The sequence below is a fragment of the Melanaphis sacchari genome, unplaced genomic scaffold (assembly GCF_002803265.2).
Source record: "Melanaphis sacchari strain LSU unplaced genomic scaffold, SCAv2.0 Contig109_pilon_pilon, whole genome shotgun sequence".
NCBI lineage: Eukaryota > Metazoa > Arthropoda > Insecta > Hemiptera > Aphididae > Melanaphis > Melanaphis sacchari.
This window is the reverse complement of record NW_020270419.1, coordinates 512,467-538,785: the sequence shown is the minus strand read 5'-3', so window position 1 is coordinate 538,785 and position 26,319 is coordinate 512,467. Positions and strand designations below refer to the sequence as shown.

At 26.0% G+C, this 26,319-nt stretch overlaps 1 protein-coding gene and 1 long non-coding RNA gene across 4 annotated transcripts; one reads left to right on the top strand and one right to left on the bottom strand.

The window, feature by feature from the left end:
- The first annotated feature begins 154 nt into the window (after positions 1-154).
- On the top strand, positions 155-25,939 carry LOC112603492 (microtubule-associated serine/threonine-protein kinase 3). 3 transcript variants are annotated; one of them, XM_025352070.1, is made up of 23 exons: positions 155-835; positions 2,621-2,859; positions 11,621-11,691; positions 11,762-11,873; positions 11,951-12,017; positions 12,159-12,261; positions 12,328-12,500; positions 12,573-12,645; positions 12,729-12,953; positions 13,015-13,246; positions 13,326-13,420; positions 13,484-13,714; positions 13,777-13,949; positions 14,028-14,098; positions 14,178-14,283; positions 14,414-14,535; positions 14,600-14,827; positions 14,912-15,097; positions 15,202-15,394; positions 20,376-20,602; positions 20,676-20,878; positions 22,573-22,950; positions 23,487-25,939. In XM_025352070.1, exons 2-23 carry the CDS (start codon positions 2,748-2,750, stop codon positions 24,819-24,821), a joined length of 4,716 nt encoding a protein of 1,571 aa, XP_025207855.1. In that variant the 5' UTR covers positions 155-835; positions 2,621-2,747; the 3' UTR covers positions 24,822-25,939. The 3 variants fall into 3 exon arrangements, with proteins under 3 accessions (XP_025207855.1, XP_025207854.1, XP_025207856.1); XM_025352069.1 differs by having other exon boundaries at positions 12,570-12,645; XM_025352071.1 differs by lacking the exons at positions 155-835; positions 2,621-2,859 and adding an exon at positions 8,836-8,970 and having other exon boundaries at positions 12,570-12,645.
- Positions 17,962-20,759, bottom strand: LOC112603493. Its single transcript, XR_003115168.1, has 3 exons — positions 20,667-20,759; positions 20,450-20,599; positions 17,962-18,045 (listed from the first exon to the last, which is right to left on the bottom strand). It is a non-coding gene; the product is annotated as an uncharacterized LOC112603493 (long non-coding RNA).
- Positions 25,940-26,319: the final 380 nt, after the last annotated feature.

Genomic DNA, 26,319 nt, shown 5'->3' with positions numbered 1-26,319 from the left:
ATCGTCATCTCGCTCACGGTGTGTCTGGCGCGCCGCCGACCCGCCCACCGACCGCGACTGCATCGACTGCCGCGCGCTCTCTCGTCGAGTGATCGCGAGTGCGGTGAAGGGTGAACACTGAACGCGAGCGCTTTGGAGTTCGGAGAGTGTGCCGTGTACTACTATTATTATTATTATTATTATTGTTATTATTACTATTACTATTGTCGACGTGCTGCACACCGCATCGTGCGCGCTCGCACACAATAGTGTATGATGTGAGGGCAGAGGAAAGACGGGAAAAAAAATAAGATTACGGACGAGAAGCAATTTTTTTCGTTGAAATTTTTTTCTCCCTTCACTTCTCGTCGCGCCACCACCACCGCTCGTTCTGTGTGCGCGCGTGTGTGTGTGTGTGTGTACGTGCGTGTGTCTGTGGAAAACTGCCGCCGCCGCGGCGCTTTTGTCTGGGGGGGGCCCCCTAACGCACAAGGAAACGCGACCGACGACAACTGCTGCTGTACAACACACTCTACCCCGACGTAGCCGCCGATCGTCATCTCCGCTGGCAACCGTGGCACAGCGAGGACGTGCTGCCCTGACGATCGTCTGCGCGACCCACACACGCAGCCATCGTCGTGTCCACACCGTCCGGTCGTCTAGCCGTCGCCTTATCCGAGTGATCATTGCACTAGGTACGGATCAGCCAGACGTCTTGTCCGTCGTTCAGCAAACTCACCACTGCAGTCTGGTGTTACGTCGTTCTGAAATGCCACTGTCGTCGAATTGCCTTTGCGTCCTCAGCAACGCACAACCAAAGCTGGCCTCCTTGTTCTAACATATACCAAAGCTTACGGTGAGTGCCTTTTAGGTGTAAAGTTGTGTTGGCAGTACGTATGGTATTATACTCACCCGACTTGGCTGGATCTACCGGTGTGTTCGTAGGTAGCCCTAAGTCATACTCGTTATCGGTTTACATGTAAAATTGTTTGCTTCAAAGCACAACTTTTAATCAAATCTCAATATCTGTTTTTGTTAAACTCAACATAATTGAATGTTATTTGTTTTAATTTCTCGAGTAGCTATACAAATATCGAGACAAATATCTATTTCAAATGTATTTAGACAAAATTCCTGAATTCTATTAATTTTGTTTTAATATCGATCAATATTATAGTAGTTCATGGTCACAGGAGTTAATTTGTACTTACTATCTAATAACACGATGCTTATATTTTATTTAAATGTTTAATTATTTTTAATTTTTCATTAATAATAGATGAAGTAAGTAGGAATATCACTAAATAATAATTTGTTTCAGTTAATGTTATTATTTGTATCCATAATATATTAACATGGACAATTGGAGTATGAATTAAAATAGTTTAGATGTTGGGTTTACAAGTTGTCTGTTTAATTAATTAGAAAAAAATGTAAGAAACTATTCATAGTTTTATTTACTTAAAGTTTTCTTTACAAAATGGATCAGCTTCCGTGTTCTTATTTTTTAGTAAACTTTGTATTGGATGGGTAGACTATAAAGAAAACATTTCCATCATACCTAGTAATTTTTACATCATTATTTTTTTAAATTTGTTATCTTGTTTCATCTACCTAGTATCTACCTACCAGTTAAAATTTAAATTTGTGATATTTATGTAGGTGTTTAATTATACAATTAAATTTGTTAAAATTATAGATAAGAATTTGTTATCATTTACCTATTCTAAGTTCAAGAGTATTATTGGCTACTTATTTGTATATAACCTTATGCAGGTATTGATTCTGATCAATTATTATTAGTGTGTAGTGTAGATTTTTTATGGATTATTTAGATATTATTATTATATGTTATTTAATAAAATATAGTACTTACCTAAGTTATTAATGCCATGTATACACTCTTATATACATGTAGGTATAATAGATAAAAATATCAGAATTTATTTCCCTAAAATATTTTTTTGTTTATGTTAAGTTTTCTTATAGCTTTATATGTTATAAATTTAAAAATAATTAGTATGTAGGCACCTAACTTTTTAAATTAATTTTCCGTTGTTAAAATAAAACAATACCATCAAAAACTAAGTACATATTATTTTAATAATATGTTGATTGAAATAATAAATATGTGCTTAGATTGTATTATTTCTTGGAAATACTAACATTTTTTTAAATTTAAATATTAAACAGTTATATATATATGTGTGTGTATAACGAACACTTTGATTTGTACATGCATTAACTACCTATAAGTACAACTAAATTATTTTATAAAATCAATACTTAACTTGTAATTTAGTTCTATACAATACATTCTAAATTTATATTAATTTAAATTTCCAATTTAATAATAAAAAAATAAAAAAATGCAGGTTACTGATAACTTATTATTTATTAAGCATTATAAATCTTCAGTATAATTTTATTTATTAATTGAGTTTATAAATGTTTTTTTGGTATTCAACAAAGTGTATATGATTTTATTATAGAATATAAATTATGGTGATGGATTTGCATTCATTAATTGATTGCCACTTTATTTATATGTATACAGTCTTAAAATCTCTTATGAATAAGATTAATAAATATTTTTGCAATGTATATTTGCGCTTTTTTTATTTATAATTATTTTTTTCAGGTGCAGTAAGATTATTTGATTTTCAACAACATAAGTACTTGTAAATCACAACACATTTGCCATGGCTATGTTAACTTTCATGAGCCATAAACTTTTAATGTACGTATAATTTAAAGAGTGATTAAGTATGGATAGTAGAAGATCATGGAAGGGACAATTGTCGCTGAAAGAATCGGAACACCGCAGGTATTCAGATTCAGAAGAACACAAGAGTAAAACATCAGCTTCAAATAACTCAGGTAAGAATTTATAATGTATTAAAATAATTTTGAAATTTGAAATTTAAATTTTATAAGTTAGGTTTTTTTATTAATTCTACTGTAAAATCAATATTAAATATGTTTATTGAATCTTATAAGAGTATTACTTAGACATTAAATTTACCTTTCACTCAATTTGAATGGATTCCTTTTTATTTTTATTTTTAAAATATAATTACAAACTGCTAACTTTCAGTCAGTAAAAAAAAACAACTTATTTTAATGATTATTTTTATTGTTTGATTATAAAGTTATTGAAATATTTAAACTTTGTATATCTTAATAAAAGTAAAATAGGCGGTATAATATAAGTCATAATGTCATAACTATTTAGTAAAAAAAAGCTCAAAGGTTGTATATAATTTTTACTTCAAATAAAATTTAAATTGGGATGTTGTAATTGAAATGAGTATAATCCATGTTTATTTATTTTATTATTTTGTATTGTCATTAGTATTTCATTATCTCATCATTTATAAAATAAGGTGTAACCAATTTGAAATTTAAAATGTTCACTTTTTAATGAATACATAAAAAAAAAAATCAAGGTAACATTATAGAAAAAAGAAAGGTTTTAGTGATTGTAATCATGATATAGTCATTATAGGGAAAGGTTCTATTGATAATAGTTATTCACAATCATGGTTTTATTATTTCATGGTCATTTGGATTACAGGATAACAGGAAATTTTTAAGGGATAAATATATTTGATAGAAGGGGTTTTAGAGATAAGTATTGTTGATAAGTGTATCACATTATATTTATTCAACATGTTTTTACAGTGATATTTGATGTAGGTATCCTACATTATAAATAAGTATTAAATGATAATATTCATATTCAAATTGAATAACAATATTTTGAATTAATGTGGTAAATTAAACTACTTAAAAAATTTACTAGGTAATTTGTATTAAAAAACTTTAATTTTTAAAAAATAAGTGTTGAATAACTTATTATTATTATTATTTTTTTTTTTTTAGATATTTCTATGTTAATTAAAAATATTATTTAGATAGTTAGGTATAATATGTATCTGTGTACATTATAATTACAATAAAGTTTATATTCTAATATTTTATTTAAATATTTGATATTATTTAAATACAAGATTAAAAAGTAGTGGGAGTAATATTATAGTTTGCCTATTATTTTTGTTATGTTAAATTTGAAAGACCTTCAATAGATTAGGTACTATTATATTTTTATTTAATTTTGTCATTTTTATCATAATATTTTTGATTCATAATCTCGTGTGCTTATATTACATTGTAGCTTGAATATTTAGCTTAAAGATTTTGTAGTTTAATGGAACAATGCCAATTTAATGTCCCTTACTTATAAATTGTATTAAACTTCATGTGGGTAGTAGTAGCTAGTAACTTTTAGTGTATTATAAATATTTTAAGTATACAAATTAAAATTAACCATTTAAGTCATTACATTCCATTAATACATTAAGCTTAAAATAACTATGTTATATCTTAAAATACAATAAAATAAACATCTAATATTAAACAGAATATATAATTTAGTGTAAATTAATCTACATAAAATGACCTTGATCCAAAAACAATATTAAAATGACAAGTCATTTTCAAAAATTATCTGAAAAGTTATTGTTTAATATTATTAATAAATGTTGTTAAATTATTAAAATATATTTTATGAAGTAAAATAAAATTTATAGTTTTAATATTGTTGTTGATATGTTTACGATTTACATTATTATTGAATTATATCAGTGTTGCTTTTGTATTAGTATATTATCTCATGTCATTTTTATTATTAATAACCTAAATAAATAAAAATCTAATGGTTCCAATGTACTGTAATTCATTTCAAATGTATAGTATGAATATAAAAATTATATTATATTTTATTTATTATATAATTTGTTTATAATAATTACACTTATTCTCAAATTAATAAAATAACTTAAATAGCTTTTAAGGAAATTTAGTGATCGATAATTAACTAATATTTTATAGCATTTAATAAATTATTTTATCAAGAATAATGTAAAATTGAGCATTTATTAGAACATCTACACAATTCCTTTTTGATAAACTAAAGGGACACCTAATATAGATTTGAATTGTTTACCTTTTTTTACATTTTTTTTTTTTTTGTCATGTATTTTTATGTAAAAATAATTATGTTAATACTTGGTTTTGCATTAAAACTAAAATCTTAAAAAATATCAACTTAATTCATAGGTATATCGCATTATTTTTACAATTAAATATCAGTCTATCTTTTAATATTTTAGTTGTTTATAAATAAATAAAATTTTTTAATATTTTTGTTTTTCTTATAAAATTAAATTTCATCCAGTCATTAATATCAGAAATATTTATAATTATAATATAGTTTGTTGACTTCTAATATTTAAATCTATATTTAATCTTTGCTAATAATTATCAATTCTTAACCTATTTGAATCTTAACAGATTTACTGATTTAGTCTTATTATTTTTTATAGTTATCATGTTTTTTTTTTTTTTATTGAACTTTACAATTTATGAAATATATGCATTATATGCTATTAATTTGTAATCAATATACCTAATTATTTTTAATAATGAATTACTTTCTAAAGTGATATTCTTATCTTCAATTTTATATTCATTATCCATGTATACTGCAATTAAATTATTAATTGTATCAGCTGTTGATGTAGCTATGTATTTACTATTTATTATTTAGTTGTCTATGATGTAATCATTTTAAAAATTCAGTCATAATTATTTTAAATGATCAAATGTATGTAAGTGTTTAGAAAAACCCATTTAAAATAATAAAATTCTATAGCACATATTCTAAACTTATAAAAAATGCTTTTACATTTTTTATAATTTATTATATGAGGTAATACAGTTAGGTAATAATACAGTATATTAATTTTTCTATCTTAATCACTTTTATATTTAGATTCATATAAAAGTCTCTTAATATTATTATTGTTGATGTTACTAAATTTTTTTTTTTTAATTTATTTAAATAAATGGATTTATGATAAAAATAACAATTTTCTCATAACAAATATTTCAAATAATTACAATACGTTTTGTAATTTTTAAAAGTTATAAATATTGACACAGGAAATTCATATTTTAATAACCTAATAAATTTAAAGTTTTCAGTTAATAATTATTTATAATTAATTTTCCCGAAAACAAATTTAAAATATTTGTTTGATTATAAACTATATTATATTTTTCCTTCTTTGAAAAACATATTTTTAAACAATAACAAATATATTTTATTGTTCTTATATTTTTATCAAGTATCAATTTATCAAATGTTTTATTATTATATTTATTATGAACATTATGATTGACTTGTAGTATTGGCTTGAGTTTGAGTTTGTATTGAATGTTTATAAAATACATATTTATATTATATTTACTAATTATTATTATTATCAGTTGTAAATGCATTTTTTTTTTATTATCATTGCTAAAATAGAATTATGTATAGGTAACCTACAAGATTGTCACATCTTATCTTATATGTTATTCGAATATCAATTTAGATAAATCAATGTATTTAAGAATATTTTAATGAATAATAAAACTATTAAGTTTTGATTTTCACAATTGTTTAATTAATAAGACTTTATAAATGTATTTTAACAGTCTTTATAAACAGAATTTAGAGTTAAATTTTTAAATCAGGAAAAATTGTTTAATGATTTACACCTATTAAAATAATAATTATTAAGTCTTCTTTACAGTAAAATAATAATTATTTATTAATTATACTCAACAAATTTTTAAATAGAAAATTATTTTATATGTATTAAAAAACAATAAAGTTTAATAAATAATCATAGTTAATAATTAAATTACAGATGACATTTAGTTTAAATTAGTTTTTAGTTAATTATTTGATACATTTTTATTCATTACAATTTGTATAAATATCTTTTTATTAATTGCATATCTAATTTTGAACATACATTAGATTTTTACAACAAACACAATACAAACTCATGTGGAAAAAATATTGTTGTTTACACTGTTATAAAAAAAAAAGTAAAGTTTTAGTATACTGTAGATTGACGTAAACTGAAGTTCTAGTTTCAAAAATGTTTATCTCTTGATTTATGGATGGAAGATACTGAGTTTATTTTAAGTTTATTGCTTTAGTCATTTCATTGTTCATTAGATTTTAAATGTGTTAATAAAACATTATTGCTATGCTAGAAAATTTTTAAAAATTTAAACTGAATATTTTTTAACTTAAAATTACATAATTTTTAAATTTTTTTCTTGTAATTTTGGTTTATTAATATCAATTTTTTTGTTTATTTTATTTTGTTTGAATATGATATTTAATTCTCATAAAAAAAAAACTTGTGTAATCATAATTTATAAGTTCACTCATTTTAATTTCAGAGATGTAAAAGTTAATATGTAATTATCATTATGATTTTTTTTTTCATCACTTCTCACGTATTAATCTTTTAATTCTTCAGTATTACAACATGAAATTGATTTCACATTAAGGTATCTATTCGCGTTTTGAAATTATACTTTTTATTATTTATTATTCTGCTATATTTTAAATAAATATCTGAAAATACAATACTGAATGATTAAAAATGTTGAAAATATAAAATTAAATATTTGATAATTAGTTTTAATCTATAAAAATTCTGTATATAATACTATATATTTTCTGGTAGTTTCAAGTATTACATTTTAATTATACTTATGTATCTATAATTTATTCTTATATTCCTAATGTTAATTAAAGACAACAATTTAAATAATTATTTTTTTACTGTCAATTAAATCTTTAATAGGTACTATACTATCGTATGAACATAGTTTAATAAGGTTAGTTTTTTGAAAATTTGATTATGATTTGTATTAGAAGTAAATATGCTTTTTCCATTTACCTATGTGTATATTTTTGTAATTTTAAATTAGTTTTATCTAAATTACCAATTTTACTTCTGATCTTTTGTAGCTCTAAAGAAAATGTATTATTTTAGTTGCTATAAGTATGTTATTTGCAAATTAAATCAACATTATCATAAACGTTTGTGTAGTTCTCAATATGTTTTGATATTTATAAATTATAAATATATATATATATATTAATGCCAAGTAAAATGAACAAAAATCAATGACATTTATAAAACATTGGCACATGGTCTATTTTCTTGGGATTTTGGCAGATTTAATACTAATATTTAGCAAATTTGAGGTCATGTGTCACTGTTGGTGGCATTCATTCTTTTTAGAATTTAGCTATTGCACATAATATTTGCCTTTCATCTTTCAGATATCTGCAATACTAAACTATGCTAAACAAATGATCAATTACTATACTTAAATTAGCAGACAGTATTTAACATGTACCGTTTCTAATGTTTATAATTTTAGTAGATAATTTAAATTTGAACATTTTATTACACTTTATGATATTAATAATTATTACCTATTGATTCTATTTATTTTAGAATCATAAGTTACATGTTTTAAATTCATGATATTTATCAATTCAAGTACCTATTCTCAATTCTGATAAAAATAAATAATTGTAATGTTCATAATATTAAACAGTGTTGGCAGTTTCTAAATAACATTTTGGAAAAATGTACATTTTAAAAATGTACAGATTTATCAGTTGAAAATATTTTATTCTTAATGCATAATATACATTGTCTAGTTTTTATTTTATAATTTCTTTTTTTTTACCAAGTTATCTATAGCACGTGCCAATTAAATTATCTATCATATATATGTATATATATATTTTTTTTTTTAAATATAAATATGTATATAATAAGTATAAGTATAATCTTGTCCTCTTAAATGTATCATGTGACTAATTTGGTCAAACACTTGAGAGCACGCTCTCTACTATTTCATTTTATCTATGTTTTAGTACAAGGTTTATGATTTTCTGTAACTAATGTTTTATTTGAATGCTAATTGTCAGAGTGGTAGGTTGTAGGTTTCATTAATAATTTATATTTGAAGCTATTAACATAGCATCACTGTTCAATATGTGCTATGTAAATTCTTCTTTATTTGTTTGTGAACAAAATACTCATTTAAACAATAAAATTGGTGAGTTATATAATAATTGTTCTTATAATACTATATTTTTACATTCAACATTTTTTATTTAATAAAGACTTACTAATTATTATTGACTAAATTGTTCGTCGAGTATTAGATATATTTTACAAGGCATTCGGCATATTACGTTTTTAGTAAATCATAATTATTGTTTTTTTTTCTCATAACATTTTGCTTCACACGCCATTTAGTAGATAAAAACTACATTAGCTTGATGGGCGATTTACAATTGAAAAAAATTGCTTGGGGACTACACCATCAAATATAATTGCGTTTATTAGATTATTACCTTTAAGCTTATATTTTTTTAATATAGATAAATTGTAGTACTTTGTAATAATATTTTTAAATTTTAAATACTAAAATATATTTTTTAATAAATTAAATTTGAACAGTGATTTATTTATTTAAATTATTTTTATAGTCATTATAATTTTTTTTTTTTTTTTGTAATTGTAATTAAACATTAGTTATTGATGAGAGCTATACACATAAGTATGTAGTTTATAAAAAGACTATAAAACATTTTTTTCTTCATATTATTTTGTTACTAGAATTATTTTAACATTGTTTATTTTGTTATATATGATCCAATTTTAAACACATTGGGTTAGATAAAATTTAAATTACCGAGAATTCACTGTGTTTCATATTATAAACATGATAAAATTTGATTATTTCAGAAAGGACTAGTAATTAAAAGGATACACTTTTTTTATAGTCAAATTGAATGTAAAGAAAAATTAAAATTTTAAATCTTATATTTATTTAAAAATTAAGTAATTAAAATTATTCTGAAAGCAGTTTCATGACAATATCAAGTACCAACAATGATTACTGCATAATGTACATAATAAGAATTTATTAAAAAAAGATATTGTGCAAAAAAGACTACTTAAATTATATTCATAGAATAAAAAACCAAATTTATATTATACAATAAGAAAGTCAATATTCACAGAGATTTATACTCAACATCATTAGTACAAAAAACTTATTGTTTTAAATTAATTTTTTAAATATTTTTTTAACTTTAAAATTAACATTACTATTAAAATAAAATAAAAAATGGTAAACAATAAAAATTTGGTCTTCTGTATAAATATAAATGTTGTTTCTTAACTAAAATTGTAACTTAAAAGGCCAAATAGTTTTCACAAAGAATAATGGATGACCTCTTAATAGAAATTACATTTCAGTTTAAGTTATCCATCTAAATAATTTAAATATGCTGTTTTGAATAATTTTTTTTTTCAATGAAATAAATATAATATCTATAGGTAGTATTAAAATAAATAATTTGGGAATATAAATTAGTATAAATAAATGATGAAAACTATGTTTAAGTATATGTTTATATTTTATTAATTTATTATGCTATTTTTAGATTATATATAATTTGTTTTAAAGTTAATGTTGTTTAAGAGTTTTGTTTCTAGTTGGAGTTGGGTTTGATTTATCAATTTTTAAGTTTAAAGTTAAGAGTGCTGTAATGATACACCTTTAATAATTTGTCATTGATATGTTTAAAACTTTCATAATTCTCAGGATAAAAATTTATTCTAAAATAATGTTCAACTTATATTTTAGGATAATGCTATTTTAGTTGTACGTATTTATTTTTAATAACAAGATTTTTTATCTCTATTAGGATTGATTTAATTTCTTTAATTATTATTGTCAGTTAAATAATTAAATATTTTATTAAAAGTTATTGTTATGTAGATATAACTAAAATTATTTAATTATTAAAATAATAACCATTTGTAGATTTTTCTAGCTATTATAAATACTGTATTAAATTAAAATAATATTATTTTTTTAAATTTTATATCACAATTTTAAATGGTAATAAATAATAGTATGGTTTATTTACTAAAGTATACTATTTTATTTATGATATTTTACATAACTCTTTTATTAATAAAGTAATTTATTATTTACTTAATATAAATATATATATATATTACTAGATAAAATTTAGAACTATAAAAAAGGAATATTAGCATTGGATATGTTTTTGTAATGAGACATAAGTGTGCTAATATTTAATAATGTATTTGTTAAGATTAATTTAGAACTAGGTTTGAAACAATTGTATTTATAGATTCATTTAGATAACTTTAGCTTGTACTTAAAAATAATTACTATAAATGTGCTAATAATAACTTATAATAATTATCTTAATTTTGTTTTAAGCAATGTAGTTACCTAATCATACTCTTTCGATACAAATCCATATTATGTATTATATCAGCAGTTATCAAATATAAATGCTAAAGGTCATCAAATCATTCATCGAGTAGTATTATAATGAATTTTATTTGATTATCATAAAAAATAAAATAATCATATCACTATAAATGTACAAAAAAAAAAAAAAAAATAAATAAATAAAATAAAACAAAAAATAAATTAGATTATTATTGTTACTATAATTGAATTGATATGTTTGTCATCAATTTTATATACTATACTATAAATAATTTACTCAAATATATTATTATACATAACACTTTAGATTGAATTATTACATTGTTTTAGATTTCAATAATTTTATTTTTTAAGTGATAGTAATATTTTTGTTATAATTGTATACAATAAGACGAGTATAGTTATTTTTTCTTTATGTTGACAGAATTATCAAATTTAGTTTTGATGCGCAACAGTACTCTGGGGCAATCAGCACCTTCCTTATCAAATAGTTTGGTGTGTGAAAATAAAATAGTGTACTTTTTTATTTAATTTGAAATTTAATATGATTTTATTTTTTTTCTAGAGAGAATTACATGTTACTGGATCTGGAAGACGTTCAAACAAGGCTAGTCACAGAAAAAGCTTTATATCAAATACATCACCTACATTACCAAGATGTCATTCTCCGATGTCAAGTAAATTGTTTATAAATAATATATTTTTAAATAATTTCTGTTATTTAACACATTTGTTTTAATTATTTTAAATTCAGGTAGTCCATTAGAAAGCCCCAAAGTAGTTCACCCTCATCCTCATTTTCCATTTGTTTCAATAAAAAGGTATTTATTGGTACTATAAGAATAACTGTTGTAATTGTTTTAAGTTTTTTTTATATTTTATTTTTAACTTAATTATATTGTTTGTGTAATTTTAATTGAGATTAATAATGTCTTATAATATTTGGATGTACTATTTTTTAGGCACAATTTACTCAATACAGATTGTCGTGATGGAAGAAGGTGGTCAGTTGCTTCATTACCATCGTCAGGTTATGGAACCACTTCTGGAAGTTCAAATGTTTCAGTAAGTGTTGAATATCAAATATCTTGTATTTGTGGAATAATTTTGAATAACTATATTGATTTTCAGTCTCAGTGTTCCAGTCAAGAACGTTTACACCAGCTTCCAAATATGCCAACATCTGATGAATTACATATGTTTTCTAAGCATTTTTCATCCAATGACAGTACTCATAGTGCAGAAGAAGATAATATTATTTACCGCAAATCTCGTTTTAATCGTCCACGTTCAAGAAGTTTAAGGTTAATGATCAGTTTCTTAAATCTGTGCGAGTATAATCTTCTTTTTTTTAACATTTGGCTTTGTTGCAGCAGTCCAAGCAGATCGCCCGTAATTGATAACGATATTGTTATGATGAATGTGCTTTATAAAGATAGGTTTCCCAAGGTAAAGTTTAATTTTGGTGCTTAAACATTTAACTTACTGCATTATAGTAATTATTAATTACATACATTTATGCATGTATTTAGGCTACTCATCAGATGGAAGAACGATTAAGCATGTTTATAAATGAATACGAAAAACTTAATTTAGAACACATAGAAATATCACCAGATGCTGTACCTATTGTTAGATTTGTTAATCATCAAGTGTTGGAAATAGCTAGAGATTGCTTAAAAAAATCTGAAGAAAAATTGATAACACGAGGTTACTTTTATGAGATGTCAGAAAATTTGGAGTTATTGTTGGCTGAGGTATGTTGTGTAAAAAAGTGTGTAAAAATTCATTAAATAAAAATATTTATTAATATTACAGGCAAGAGAAAAGTCGGAAGAAGCCACTGCACTTCTGACAGGAATAGTGAAAAAATTATTATTAATAATATCTAGACCAGCTAGGTTACTTGAATGCTTAGAATTTGACCCTGAAGAATTTTACCATTTGCTAGAACAAGCTGAAGGTCAAGCTAAAATCTGTCAAGGCATTAAAGATGAAATACCACAATATATAATAGGAAAATTAGGCTTAAATCGTAACTCTGTTGATGGTATGTAATTTGTACTATATTTATTTTCACAAAATGTATTTTTCATAACTTATTTAAAGTATTTTTATATATTTTCTAGATATTGATGTAAACTTTCATAAATTAGATGAATATTCTTCATCTTTAATAAAAAAAACTCAACAACAAAGTACTAAAAAAGATACATTTTCTTCTGTAAGTAAATATTGATTTCCTCATTTTCTTTTAATTTTTACCAAGTGTTGATTAAATTTTTAGGCACCTTCAGAAGTTGATTTTGATGTAATTAAATTGATCTCTAATGGTGCGTATGGTGCTGTGTATCTTGTAAGACATAAACAAACTCGTCAACGATTTGCAATGAAGAAAATTATAAAGAATAATTTAATGTTACGTAATCAAATTGAACAAGTATTCGCTGAGCGGGATATTATGAGTTTTACTGACAATCCATTTGTGGTCACCATGTACTGCAGTTTTGAAACAAGGGTATTTATAATTAAAACATGAACTATATTAAAATATATTTATTATTTATTTTATTTTTCTAGAAACATCTTTGTCTTGTAATGGAATATGTTGAAGGAGGTGATTGTGCATCTCTTTTGAAAAATATTGGTCCTTTACCACCAGACATGGCAAAATTTTATTTTGCTGAAACTGTACTTGCTGTTGAATATCTTCATAATTATGGGATAGTGCATCGTGACTTAAAACCTGACAAGTATATAACAAATTCTTCATTTTTATAAATCTTTAACAAATTGAATTTGAATTAATTTTTTTTTTTTCAATTTTTCAGTCTTTTAATTACTGCATTAGGCCACATAAAATTGACCGATTTTGGATTAAGTAAAATGGGCTTGATGTCATGTAAGAAATTTATTACTCAATTATGCAGTAATAAATTTTTCAGTTAGCATTAATTAATTTTATTTTTTTATTTTAATAGTGGCAACTAATTTATATGAAGTACATGTGGACAGAGATACCCGGCAATTTTCTGACAAACAAGTTTTTGGTACTCCTGAGTATATAGCTCCAGAAGTGATTCTAAGGTATGTATAGTGTGTTGGTATAATATAAACGAGACTGTAGTTAGTACTCTTTTCATATTAAAAAAATGTATGCAATAATCATTATTTTTAAATTTTTATTAAATTTCACAAAAATGTTATTGATTTTCAGACAAGGTTATGGTAAACCAGTAGATTGGTGGTCTATGGGAATAATATTATATGAATTTTTAGTAGGGTGTGTACCATTTTTTGGTGAAACGCCTGAAGAACTTTTTGCCCATACTGTAAATGGTAGGAACATAGAATCAATGTTATATTTATTACATTTTATAGTTAATAATTTTATTTATTATAGATGATATTGAATGGCCAGATGAAAATGAATGGCCAATTCAGCCCGAGGCCAAAAATATAATATCGTCATTACTGCAACAAAATCCTAGAGATCGATTAGGTACTGGTGGATCACATGAAGTCAAAGATCATCCTTATTTTTATGGAGTTGATTGGAACTCATTATTGAGACAAAAAGCTGAATTTATGCCACAATTAGGCAATGAAGAAGATACTAGTTATTTTGATTGTAAGAATAATATATATTTTAATGTTAAATAGTTAAATATTGTGTTTATGTTGAAATAATAATAAATTGTAATTACTATTTCAGCCAGAAGTGATCGTTATAGTCACGAAATTGATGAGGATACAGATGATGACTCATTGATTTTGGGTACATTTTCATCTTGTTCACCACAGTTCAAAAAAGTAGCAAGTAAATTGTCAATAAGTAATGAATATTCATCATTATCTCCTTCAGTCAACTTTAAAGATGATTCTTTATCTATTAATACTGGTAAGAAAATCATATTTTACTGTTATTATTTGGTGGTATATATAATTTATGAGGTTGAATTTTATAGTATTAATCTTATTTTGATTGGAAAATTTTTATCTTAGGAATGTTCGACACATCAGCATCAGAAGGAGAAACAGTTGATGAAAGTTTAAAATCGCCAGTAGCTAAGAAAACAACACTTGACAAGTCTCAAAATGAAGACAATGAAAATACTCAAATTAGTCGTAGGCGACGTTTATATAGTAAAGAAAGTATACCGAAATTCTCAATTTCGATTGAAGATGACAGATCTCCGTAAGCCTTTAATGTTATTTATCATATTCATGTACTGAATAATAAAATATAGAAAATATTTTTCTTATTTTATTTTTTTTTTGCTTTGGAACATGCTTTAAACTGGTAGAATATACATGATATTTATAAAATTATTATTGGGGGGGAGGGGGGTAAAGTCTTATATGCATGCCATTATAAAATAGTATCTAAATAATTTAAATAATGATATTCTTAAAAAAAAAACATTAATTAACGTTTTATTGTTGGATTTGAAAATAAATTTTATTTTTACTACTGTGAATTGGGAGATAATATTTTTAAATTAATGTTTTCAGAATTTGATTTCTATCTTCTTTTTATATTACAATATAGTTTTAATTATTGGCACACTTAAGATGATTATTTTTTTTTATCTAAAATAGTAGTTATTGAACAATTTGTGAACCTTTAAAATTAAAAAAAGTCCTTTTCCAAGTGTTGTTCTGAGTTCATAATAATTATGAACAATAATTGTTATATATTATAATTGATAATTATGTTCGATTGATCATTTTAATTCAAGGGTTGATACTTTTTAAATTACATTTTTTTTAAAAATGTTTAATACCTTTTTAATCAAAAATCAGTTATGAAACAAATTGTGTTTTATTTCTTAAAATAAATTTTTTATTTGTTGAAATTATAGTTGGTTAAAACAATATTCATTTGTTATAAAAAGGGCCCGCATTTGAAAAAAAAATAATTGCTATATGTTATTTTACAATTAAAACCTTATACAAATTTTGAGTTTATTGTTATTCAGAATTTAAATGTTATTCAACTTTTACATTTATCGTTATTCAGAATTAAAATTTTAAATATATTTTATAATTTATAATTATTAACTAATTGGAAATTATTTCATTTTATGATATACTTTATATAACGTTTTGCATCATGTTTTGTTTGATGATATATCATATATTTTGTTGATCGTTATATTTAGTTTTGTGTTATTTAATTATTTGTGCTTATCATTTTCCATTTTAATTATGTTTATAAATTTCAATAATTTTTTTGTCTAACCTAACCTTATTATAACGTTTGTAAGCCCTGGTTATAAATAATAACACATAATAAATTTTATTTGCCCTTAAATTTTTTTTAATTACATATCAATATAAACGTTACTGTTTTAACAATATAATAATAATTATTATGTCTAAATAACTACAATAATTGACCAGCCAATTAATGATTTAATCAAAAAATAAAATACTGTATTGGTCCTTAATTTAAGAGAATACCATCTCATACATTTTTAAATACATAGAAACGTTAATTTTATCTGTTACCAAAATTAAATAAACATAAACAATTTGAATGTTGTTTTATATATTTTATTAATTATTTTTAAAATAATAATAATATTTTCTGAATGTATTACAATTAATGTATTTTTACATCATGTAATGGTTTATGATTAAACATAAATCTTATAATACAATTCCTACTCATTTGAAGTATATTTAATAGTTTTGCACTTTTTAATTTTGAAAGGTATTGAGAATATATACCTTTAGAGCCATTAATTTTATGTTACACCATATACATCACAGCAAAATTATCAAGTTTTTAATTTTTCTTTCATTAATTCATATAAATGTGGTGCATTTACAAAACCTAACTAATACTTTTTGAAGATTTATTTCTATAAATATTTGTGTATGTATATAAAATACAACCTCTAATAATTGTATTTATGAAGTTTTTAAATGTTTGAAAATGTGCACTATTTGTTAAAAGCTTTTCAAATACAGTTTGTGCATATTATTATTATTTTTTTTTTTGGCTTTGATATACGATTTAAATTGCAGTTCTCCTGATAAAGTAATATTTATCGCTAATTAAAAATTGTAGAATTATTTATTTTTTAGTTTGATCAAGCACTCAGTGAATGCACATTACATAATATATATAATATATTGTTATATTTACTTTTAAGGTACATTATCTAGGATTAATTGAAGAACTTAGTACTCTTAAAATGTTGATAATTTCAATTTTTATCTTATGTTTTTGAATTAGATGATTCATATATACTGTCATTTATAAATATATTAAAAATGTATTTTCAAATATAAATTTTCAATAAAATTATCTTTATTAGCCGTTTATCTAATTTCTGTAGTGTGTGTACACTTGAAACTCTATTTTTAAGAGTAGATATTGATTATTGAATTACTTTTTGCAGATTTTTTTTTTGCGTATTAAGAATTATTTATAATGACACATATATACACATAATTTAATATTGGGATAATTTTATACAACATTTGTGCTAATTAAATGATAAATAACTTTTAGGCAAATTTAATTAATCAGAATACAATTTTTTTAAATACAAAATTTGATCAAACAAATTATAAAATTATAAAAAATCATATTAAATTAATTTTAATATTTTATATTTCATCACTTCATGTTTAAATATCTTGGTTTTTAATTTGATATTAAGATTTTATTTCAATTAATTACAATTCTATTAGTAACATATATTATAAATTGAGTTGAGTAAAAGGAAAGTAATAATGCATAAAAATAAATATCCTTTTATTTAGTTCATAGTATCTTCTAATAATTTTCTAAAGTACATAATTTTTCATACTGATGTTCTAATTATATGAAATCTGCAAACAAATATTAAATTACATCAAATTTTTATTATACATTATATTATTTTGTACAATTTTAATTGAATAATAAACGAACGAAGAAAATGTTGTTTTGAGTATAAATGTATAATATCTGTTTATTAATCAGTTGTACACACTATTTTATGTTCTATTGCTTGTCTTTTCTTTTGCCATTCATTATTTATTTAAGCTTGAAATTGTTTTCTATATTTTTTCTTTTCTGTAAAACTTAAGTTGTCCCTTAAGTATTTAGTAGTCAGTATTTATTTATTTTTTTTATATTCATTAAAAGAATAATAACGTAGTAATAAAAAAATAATAATAATTATTTCAATTTATTTTTATTATTATTTAATTGATTTATGCCTTATCACACTTAAAAACATCTTAAAATAATTATGTACAGTATTTAAATTATTTTTAATTAAATGAATTGTATTAGGCGATTCTTTTATCAAAAAACACTCATTATTTCAAAATCTATGAACATTTTTAAAATATTTTTTACATATTTTTAAGTAGAAATAAAACAATATTTTTTACTTTTAAAAATGTTTAAATATATTTTTAATTTCATATTTTGATGCAGAATATTTTTTGGAGTATTTTGATTTGTAAAAATTGAAATTTGAATGAATAGTATTTCGAAATTTTTTAATCTGTGAGTTTAAGTATTTAAAGGCAGAATAATAGTACAACATTTTGCAAAATATTCTTATACCTCACTACTTCGTTAATTTAAACTTAAAATACTTATAACTTATAAATTAATCGTTCGAATTTTGATTTTTATGTGTTAAAATAAAATACTCCAATAATTATTATGCTTCAGAATTTCTAATTGAAACTGTATGTTGTTATTCAAAAAAGTAAAAATTATAAACAAATTTAAACAGTTAAAAAAATGACATTTTATTTCAGCTGCAATTATTTACAAAAAATATTTTTTAAATCAGTAGATTTAGAAAGAATGAGTGTTGTTTAATTTAAGAACCACTTGTATTTAATTTTTTTTAATCAATGTGTTGGCTATTTATTTTGATTTTCATATGTTTTTACTTTTACTCCAGAAGAAGTCTAAAAATGTCTATTATCTTTGTTGAACAGATCAAATATTTGCTACAGCAGTAGGGGTTTTTTTTAATTTATATTTTTTTAGCCAAACAGTTAAAATTAGGTATCCATAAAATTATTCAAAAATATTGATCACTATTACTTAGTGTTAATTTTAATGTCCACCAAGATTTTTAATATTTAAATAAAAGTACAATAATTATTTAAAAAGTTTCATAAGAGTTGTCATCTTTATTCTGTAAGTGTTTAACATAAGTAATAGATGTTCTGGTTGAATGTTATTAAAAATAATCATCATCAAATTCTATTTTATACTTATCAAATCTAATGATGACTTAGTAGTTAAGTAAATACTTTGAATAATAATTACAAACATGATTTAAAAATAATTTGTTTAATCCTAGTGTTTGATTTTGTCAAAATTTTAAAAGGTGTTTAATTAGCTACATTTCTAATTGATAAAAAATACTTAGTGAATAATATCATATACCTTTTTAACATTCATTGTTCAATAATTTATTATACAAAATATTATGAAGTTTTCAAATGTATTTAAATAAATATTAACTACTTCTTGTTATAAACTTAATTAATCAACATTCCTTTTCTACTTTTTGTCTAAATAGAGCAAGATTAATTTAACAAAAGTATATGTTGTGAATTTTACGATTATGTATATTATTTCTGGTTTATTGAGATGAGGTTAACAATCACCATGTTTGTTTCACTAACTTGTCAGTTCACTGTTTTTCTTCATTAACTATTTTAACATTTTTTGGTACTTGGTTATGAAATATATACAATACATACTATAGTTCATAATTTACAATACCTATGTGTGTTTAATTATTTTACACATAAATACAAAAACAAAAATTATTTTTTTTTCTGACTACTTGAGTTTTTTAAGATTTAGTATAAGTATGGTATACTCAACTTGCATTATCACTCTATTAAAGTAAAACAAACACAGTTTGTTAAATTTTATTTTATTTCATGTAAATATTTTTTTCTTCCTAAACTTTTTTATCATTATTTTTATCAGTGTTAGATGTTGATTGTGTTACTTTGATTTGTAGTTAAATTATATTGTATTCTTAAATAATATAAAACTTTTTTTTTTTTATCATCTTATACTAATTTTTATACAAAAACTATTTTGTTAGCTTTGAGAATGTTTTCTATAATAAATTATTAGTTTTTTTTTTTAATCTTTTTCTTTGATGAGTTGTGTTAAATTATTTTTTCAGGCAATTAAGGAGTTTATCAGAAAATGAGTCTGATGATCCTTCATCAGAAAAAAAAGAGGAATTCCTAAGTTTACCTGTGACTACTAATCTATGTCCTACTTTACCACCTTCACCAAGTACTTCAAGCATGGCAAAAAACCACAAAAGCAATTCTCTCGGTGGTCAACGAGCAAGATCTGTCATCAAGAGTTTTTCAGCCACTGGATTGTCTTTGATGATACCTCCTGGTTTGTATACAATGATTAGTGAATATTTGTTTATTGTAAAGTAAACAATTTAATTTTTACTTACTTGTTTTAGAATCCGGTAACAACGGATTGCAAATGAAGTCTCCAGGATCGTGTAGTGCATTAAACTCTCCCTGTAGGGATGCACCTTTAATCACTAGTTTGAAACCACCAATTATATTGCGCAGAGGTCCCTCTGGCTTTGGGTTTACAGTTAATACTATTCGTGTATACTTCGGCGATACTGATTTCTACACTATGCACCATTTAGTAATGGTATGTTATAAAATTTATCTATATACATTATCTGTTCATAAGCTATGTGTAATTATAAATAATCTAGTACAAACCACTTGTAAATTCCAATATATCTCATTTTTTATGTATTAGTAGTCAATATATATTTTATTTTACACATCGAGAACATTGTTTGTTTCGAGTGTATTTTCAACAATTTTAAGTAATTATACATACATACGTCATAAAATATTATAATATTTGTGATAAAGTTGGTTAATAAACTTTGAATTGTATAGACATTTAATAATAAACATTATTTTTAAATGGTAATTATATTATAATCTATATAATGAATTATTTTTATGATACAGAAAGTTTTATTGAAAATTCACTATGAACTGAAATATAATCAAAATATTAAAGATGGTCCATCTTACTTTCCATAAATATATTATAAAGCCATTTTATAAATGATTTGAGTTTTAAATTGCTGTTAATTATTTATTAAATACAAGGTAAAAGTTTTTTTAAATGTCAATCTGTTAATAGTTGTTAATTGTTTCGATAAAAATGTATGATTTACGTGCATTTATATTTTCAATTTTTATAATAATTTAAATTTATACAAGAAATTATAATTAAAAATATGATGTACACATTTTTAGCTTGATTATAAAACGAGGAATATTGGTTTTTCTGTAATTAGTGTGTAATATGTTGAGGTAATCATATATAATATTTTGATATAAACCTTATAATCAGTTTAAAGTTTGAAATTAAAAATAATTTAATCTAAAGAAGCTTAGTAATATTTTATTCAATCTTATATTATAAAATGCTATTAACAAAAAATATTTAAAAATTCATTTTGAAAATCAATATTCATTGATATAAATAATGAGTATAAATTTACATATTTTATTTATTTTTTACTTAGATAAAAAATAAGTTGTGTATATTTTTAACTTCTCCGTTTTATTATCGTATATATAAACAATACATAAATTGTATGCAAGTATTGGTTACGAGTATGATATAAAAAATTCTTGAACACTTAATTGATTTATTACCTGGGATGAAATGTTAAATATTTTTTTATGGTAGTTTACTTCCTCGTAACGAGTGGTATCGATACCCAGGTACTCATAATGGCTACGCAATAAAAATAACGTTTTAATGTTTTGTATAAATCATGATTTGTATTATTTTAATAATTGCTTATACCAAGTATAGGCAATTCAAAATTACTGGAGAGTCAATTTTTAAAAAATTGAAATCTAGTGGGTCAGAACATAATAAACAAAAAAAAGGTCATTCAAAATATATATTTTAATTAGCATTTATTTATTTCATTATATGAATTTTTAACTTTAAAATTGTATGATGCAATTTGAAAATATAGCACTGCCCAGATAAAAAAGGCTCGCGGGTCGCCAGTTATTCACCCCTAGCATATACAAACGTATATTTGTTAATATTGCCTAATCTCGAATCCTTTCGAATTGTCTTTGTCCTGCTCAACGATAAGCGGGCTCCGAAATTCGCACCTAACCTAACCAGTAAACGCATTAACATTGCGATATGTTCAACGAATTATGCAAAGGCACACAAAAAGGGGGGAGAGATGATATGGTGATGCATCACTATAATTACTATCAATAAAGAGGCAGATGAAATCAATACGATTTGCAGTGTAAAGTGTTAATATTGTTTGTGTATGTATTGTATAGGCAGTGGATCCCGGAAGTCCAGCTTTTGAAGCGGGCCTGAGTCCTGGCGATCTCATTACCCACGTCAACGGAGAACAAGTCCAGGGGATGAACCACACACAAGTGTTGCAACTCCTGTTGTCCGGCGGCGACAAAGCCACCTTGCGATCCACGCCGCTGGAGTTCACGACCATCAAGACCGGCGGACGGCGCCGGGAACCTGGCCAGAGCAAGTTGGCATCGAACTCCAGGCACAGGGGCCTAGGGTTCGCGCACCACTCGCACCGACACCACAAGAGATCGCAGCGCAAGGACATACCGGCCGGTGAGAGCAGACGCCGGCAAAAGTCGTCGCTGTTCCGGCGGATCAGTACCAAGTGTACGCCCGACTATCAGCAGGTACGTACGCAGCGGATGCGAATGCGTTTATTCGGACCGCGGCCGTGCTTTAGACGGGATTTTCAACGATAACTTATCGTCGCGTTTGTCCGAGAAAAATCTTTCTGAAGTTGACTTGTTTATGAAACAAGCTCATTCTCATTAATCCTAATTTTTAATACAGCTAGGATGTATTTAAAATTATTTTCATTATTTGATAAGCAATTTAAATAATTTTTTAAATACAAAATAATCTTGACACGGCAATAATCGACGATAAAACATTGATATGAAATTAGAAAAAGTAAAAAAAATATAATTTAATGTTGTGTATCATATTATAGTTCAATGTCAAGTGTAATTTTTGTTCTACTTTTGATAAAAAAAAAAAAAAAAAAAAAAAAAATACAAGTATTCGGGATAACGATCGAGAGTGGTCTGAGTTGAGAAATCGATCGAGACCGATTATAGACGCGCGTGACGTTTTATTATTTGAACACGATTCTTTAGTTACTTGCAAAAATAATATTGACGGTTTGCCGTTTGTTTGTTCGCAGCTGACCATCATCGGAAACCGATCACTCGTGGCTGGCGGTTCCGCGGCGCAGGATGCGGTGACGACGGCTGCGGCGTCGTCGACGTCCGCAGACTACTCGTCGTCGACCAGCTCGTCGAGTTCGTCAGCCAACTCGTCACCGACGTTGACGCCCAACTCTCCCACGCCGTACCAGCGGCCGTCCACGTTGCACGGGCTCAAGCATAAGCTGCACTCGGCCACCAAGAACCTGCACTCACCCAACCGGCGCAAGTCCGTCGGCCACATTCCGTTGTCACCGCTGGCCCGGACCCCGTCGCCGTCGCCGCTTCCGCAGTCGCCCACCCGGTCGCCCAGTCCGCTGACGTTCTCGTCCGGACATCAGCCCGGAAGCTCCAACACCACGCAGTCGTACAGCCCGTCGTCGCTGGCGTCGTCTAACCCGTCGTCGGCGGCGGCGGTGGCGGCTGTGGCTGCAGTGTGCGGTGGCGTGGCCGCGTCGGGTTCAAACGCGACGGTCGGCGGTAGCGGCGGCTCGTTGGGATGTTGCGGCAGTGGCGGCACCGTAATCGTTAAGAAAACGGGTTCGTCGTTTAGTCGGCCGTGCAAGACGTCGGAACCAGGATCACCCCTGTTGCGCCGCGCCCTGTCGCCCGACCGGTTGCACCCGCGCACCGCCGAGACCAAGTCCAATTCCATATCGCCGCTGTGCGATCCCGCGCTCAAGGTGACCACACACCACGCGCCCCGCGTCACGGTCACCACCAAGTCGCCACCGATGTGTGTCCGGGTGCCCGGCGTCCCGGCCGCCAACTCGCCGCTGTCCAAGACCTGCACTACCACCACCACTACGACGACGACGACAAAGATATTGCACGACGACGACGACGACGACTCGGCCGCCGAGGAAAAGGTCGTTGTTTTCCCGATCGCCTGTAAAAACGATCAAGCGTCGTCGCAGCAAGTCGGCAAAACTTTTGCGGCCGACGTGGTCGTTGGTCACGTTTCGTTGCCCCGCATAGCCGAAGAAAGAGATCAACTGCAGCAGCAGCAGCAGAATCATAATCACAATCATCAGCTGTTGCAGCCGACTGCCGCCGTGGTAGCGGTCGTCGAAAGAGCGAAACCCGCGAAGTCCGCAAACGGCGGCTGCAGGTATTTCTTCAACAGGAAGTACAAACAACACAGAGAACAGCAGCAACAACAGCAACAGCAGCAGCAGCTTCAACTGCAGACGCCTCCTGCTAGTAGTAAACTCGACGAGGCGTCGTGCAAGAACGACGCCGTTGCGAGTAGACACTGTACGACGAATGTCACGTCGGCTCCCGTCACGCCGTCCACACAATATCAACCTTGAGAAGAGTCGATGACGGCCGACGTACGACGACGATGATGACGATGACAACGACTTGTTGCTGCCGGTAGGCGACAGACCGACCGTCTTATCTGCACACGACCACATAACTCATTATACCGATATTATGGTTTAATCCTAAACTCGAGCTCTCGAGTCTTAGCGCCCCCTTCCCCCTCCACGGGATTTTACGATTAATTACTATTACTATCATTCTATATTATAATTATTATTCTCTGTAGACGAGGTGAAAACTGTAGGTACGTTTTTGTTATTTTTTTTTTTTTTTATATAATTTATATATATTATTATATTTATATAGTTTACGTTTTAATCACTTATCTCCACGCTACTAGCGAGTACGCCGTCGCTTTTGTTTGCGTCATTGTAGATCAGGTAAATTTCGCGATTATGTATCTGCGTATAAATGCTTGTAGTATATAAGCAACCACTGTCTTATCAAAAAAATATTCTATACGTATACGTTTGTCGGTTAATATTATTGTCATCACAGTTGTTACCAACCCGAAACGATTTAAAATATTATGTATTATAACCGTTTATCACTGCGACGATGCTCTGTATTTCATTATTGTTTAAGAACAGTTTTAATAATTTCGGTTTCGTCATTTTCGGTGTGGATTAATTTTACTCTAAATTTAAATTACGGTCGGATTCGTTTGTGCGACCAGTGCGCGTTTGCAGTAAATCAGTATATTAGTATACTTAGTTAAGTGTTTGAGTGTTTTCATCTGAGTTGGTTTATCGTACTAAATGTTAATTATAGGTATCTTTACTACCTATTCGTGTGCGTTAGTTTGTGTTAAGAGTTTATTGATCGTGTGTGTGTGTGTAATATTATTGAACATAATAAATGCAACACGCGATTCTCGATTAGTATTAGTGAAAACTGTACACTGATTGTGTTTTTGGTATTATTCAAGTTATTTATTTGTGATATTTTGTGATAGATATACTATGCCCAAATGAATTTTTTGTTCATAATTTTCTTCTTTAATAACATTAATTAATTAATTAGGTAGGTAGGTAGTTTCCAAATACGTTATAAAAATCCATTTAATTTTATTATTCATAACTCATAATATACGTATTACTTTATTATATATCAATAACTTAGGTTTATATGTATATAAATTATACATATAATAACCTACATTTTATTTGTAATCTTTTGTTTTTGATTTTTTATTCTCATCAAAATAATTTAATAATCAAACTTTTTTTTAGTACTCTATTGGTAAAATCATTCAAGGTGATAGCTTTAAGTATAAATCAAGTTAATTCATTTTTTCCATATTACGTACACTGTACTTGAAATGTATTCTGAAAACAAAAAAAAAGTTGTAATCGTTTTAAAAGACTGGAGATTCATTATTCATATTTATATAAATAAAACATTGTACTTTATGAGCAGAATATTTTAATTTTGTTTTTAACTTAATATTTATCAGTAATTCGTCATCTTGTATGTAAAATGATT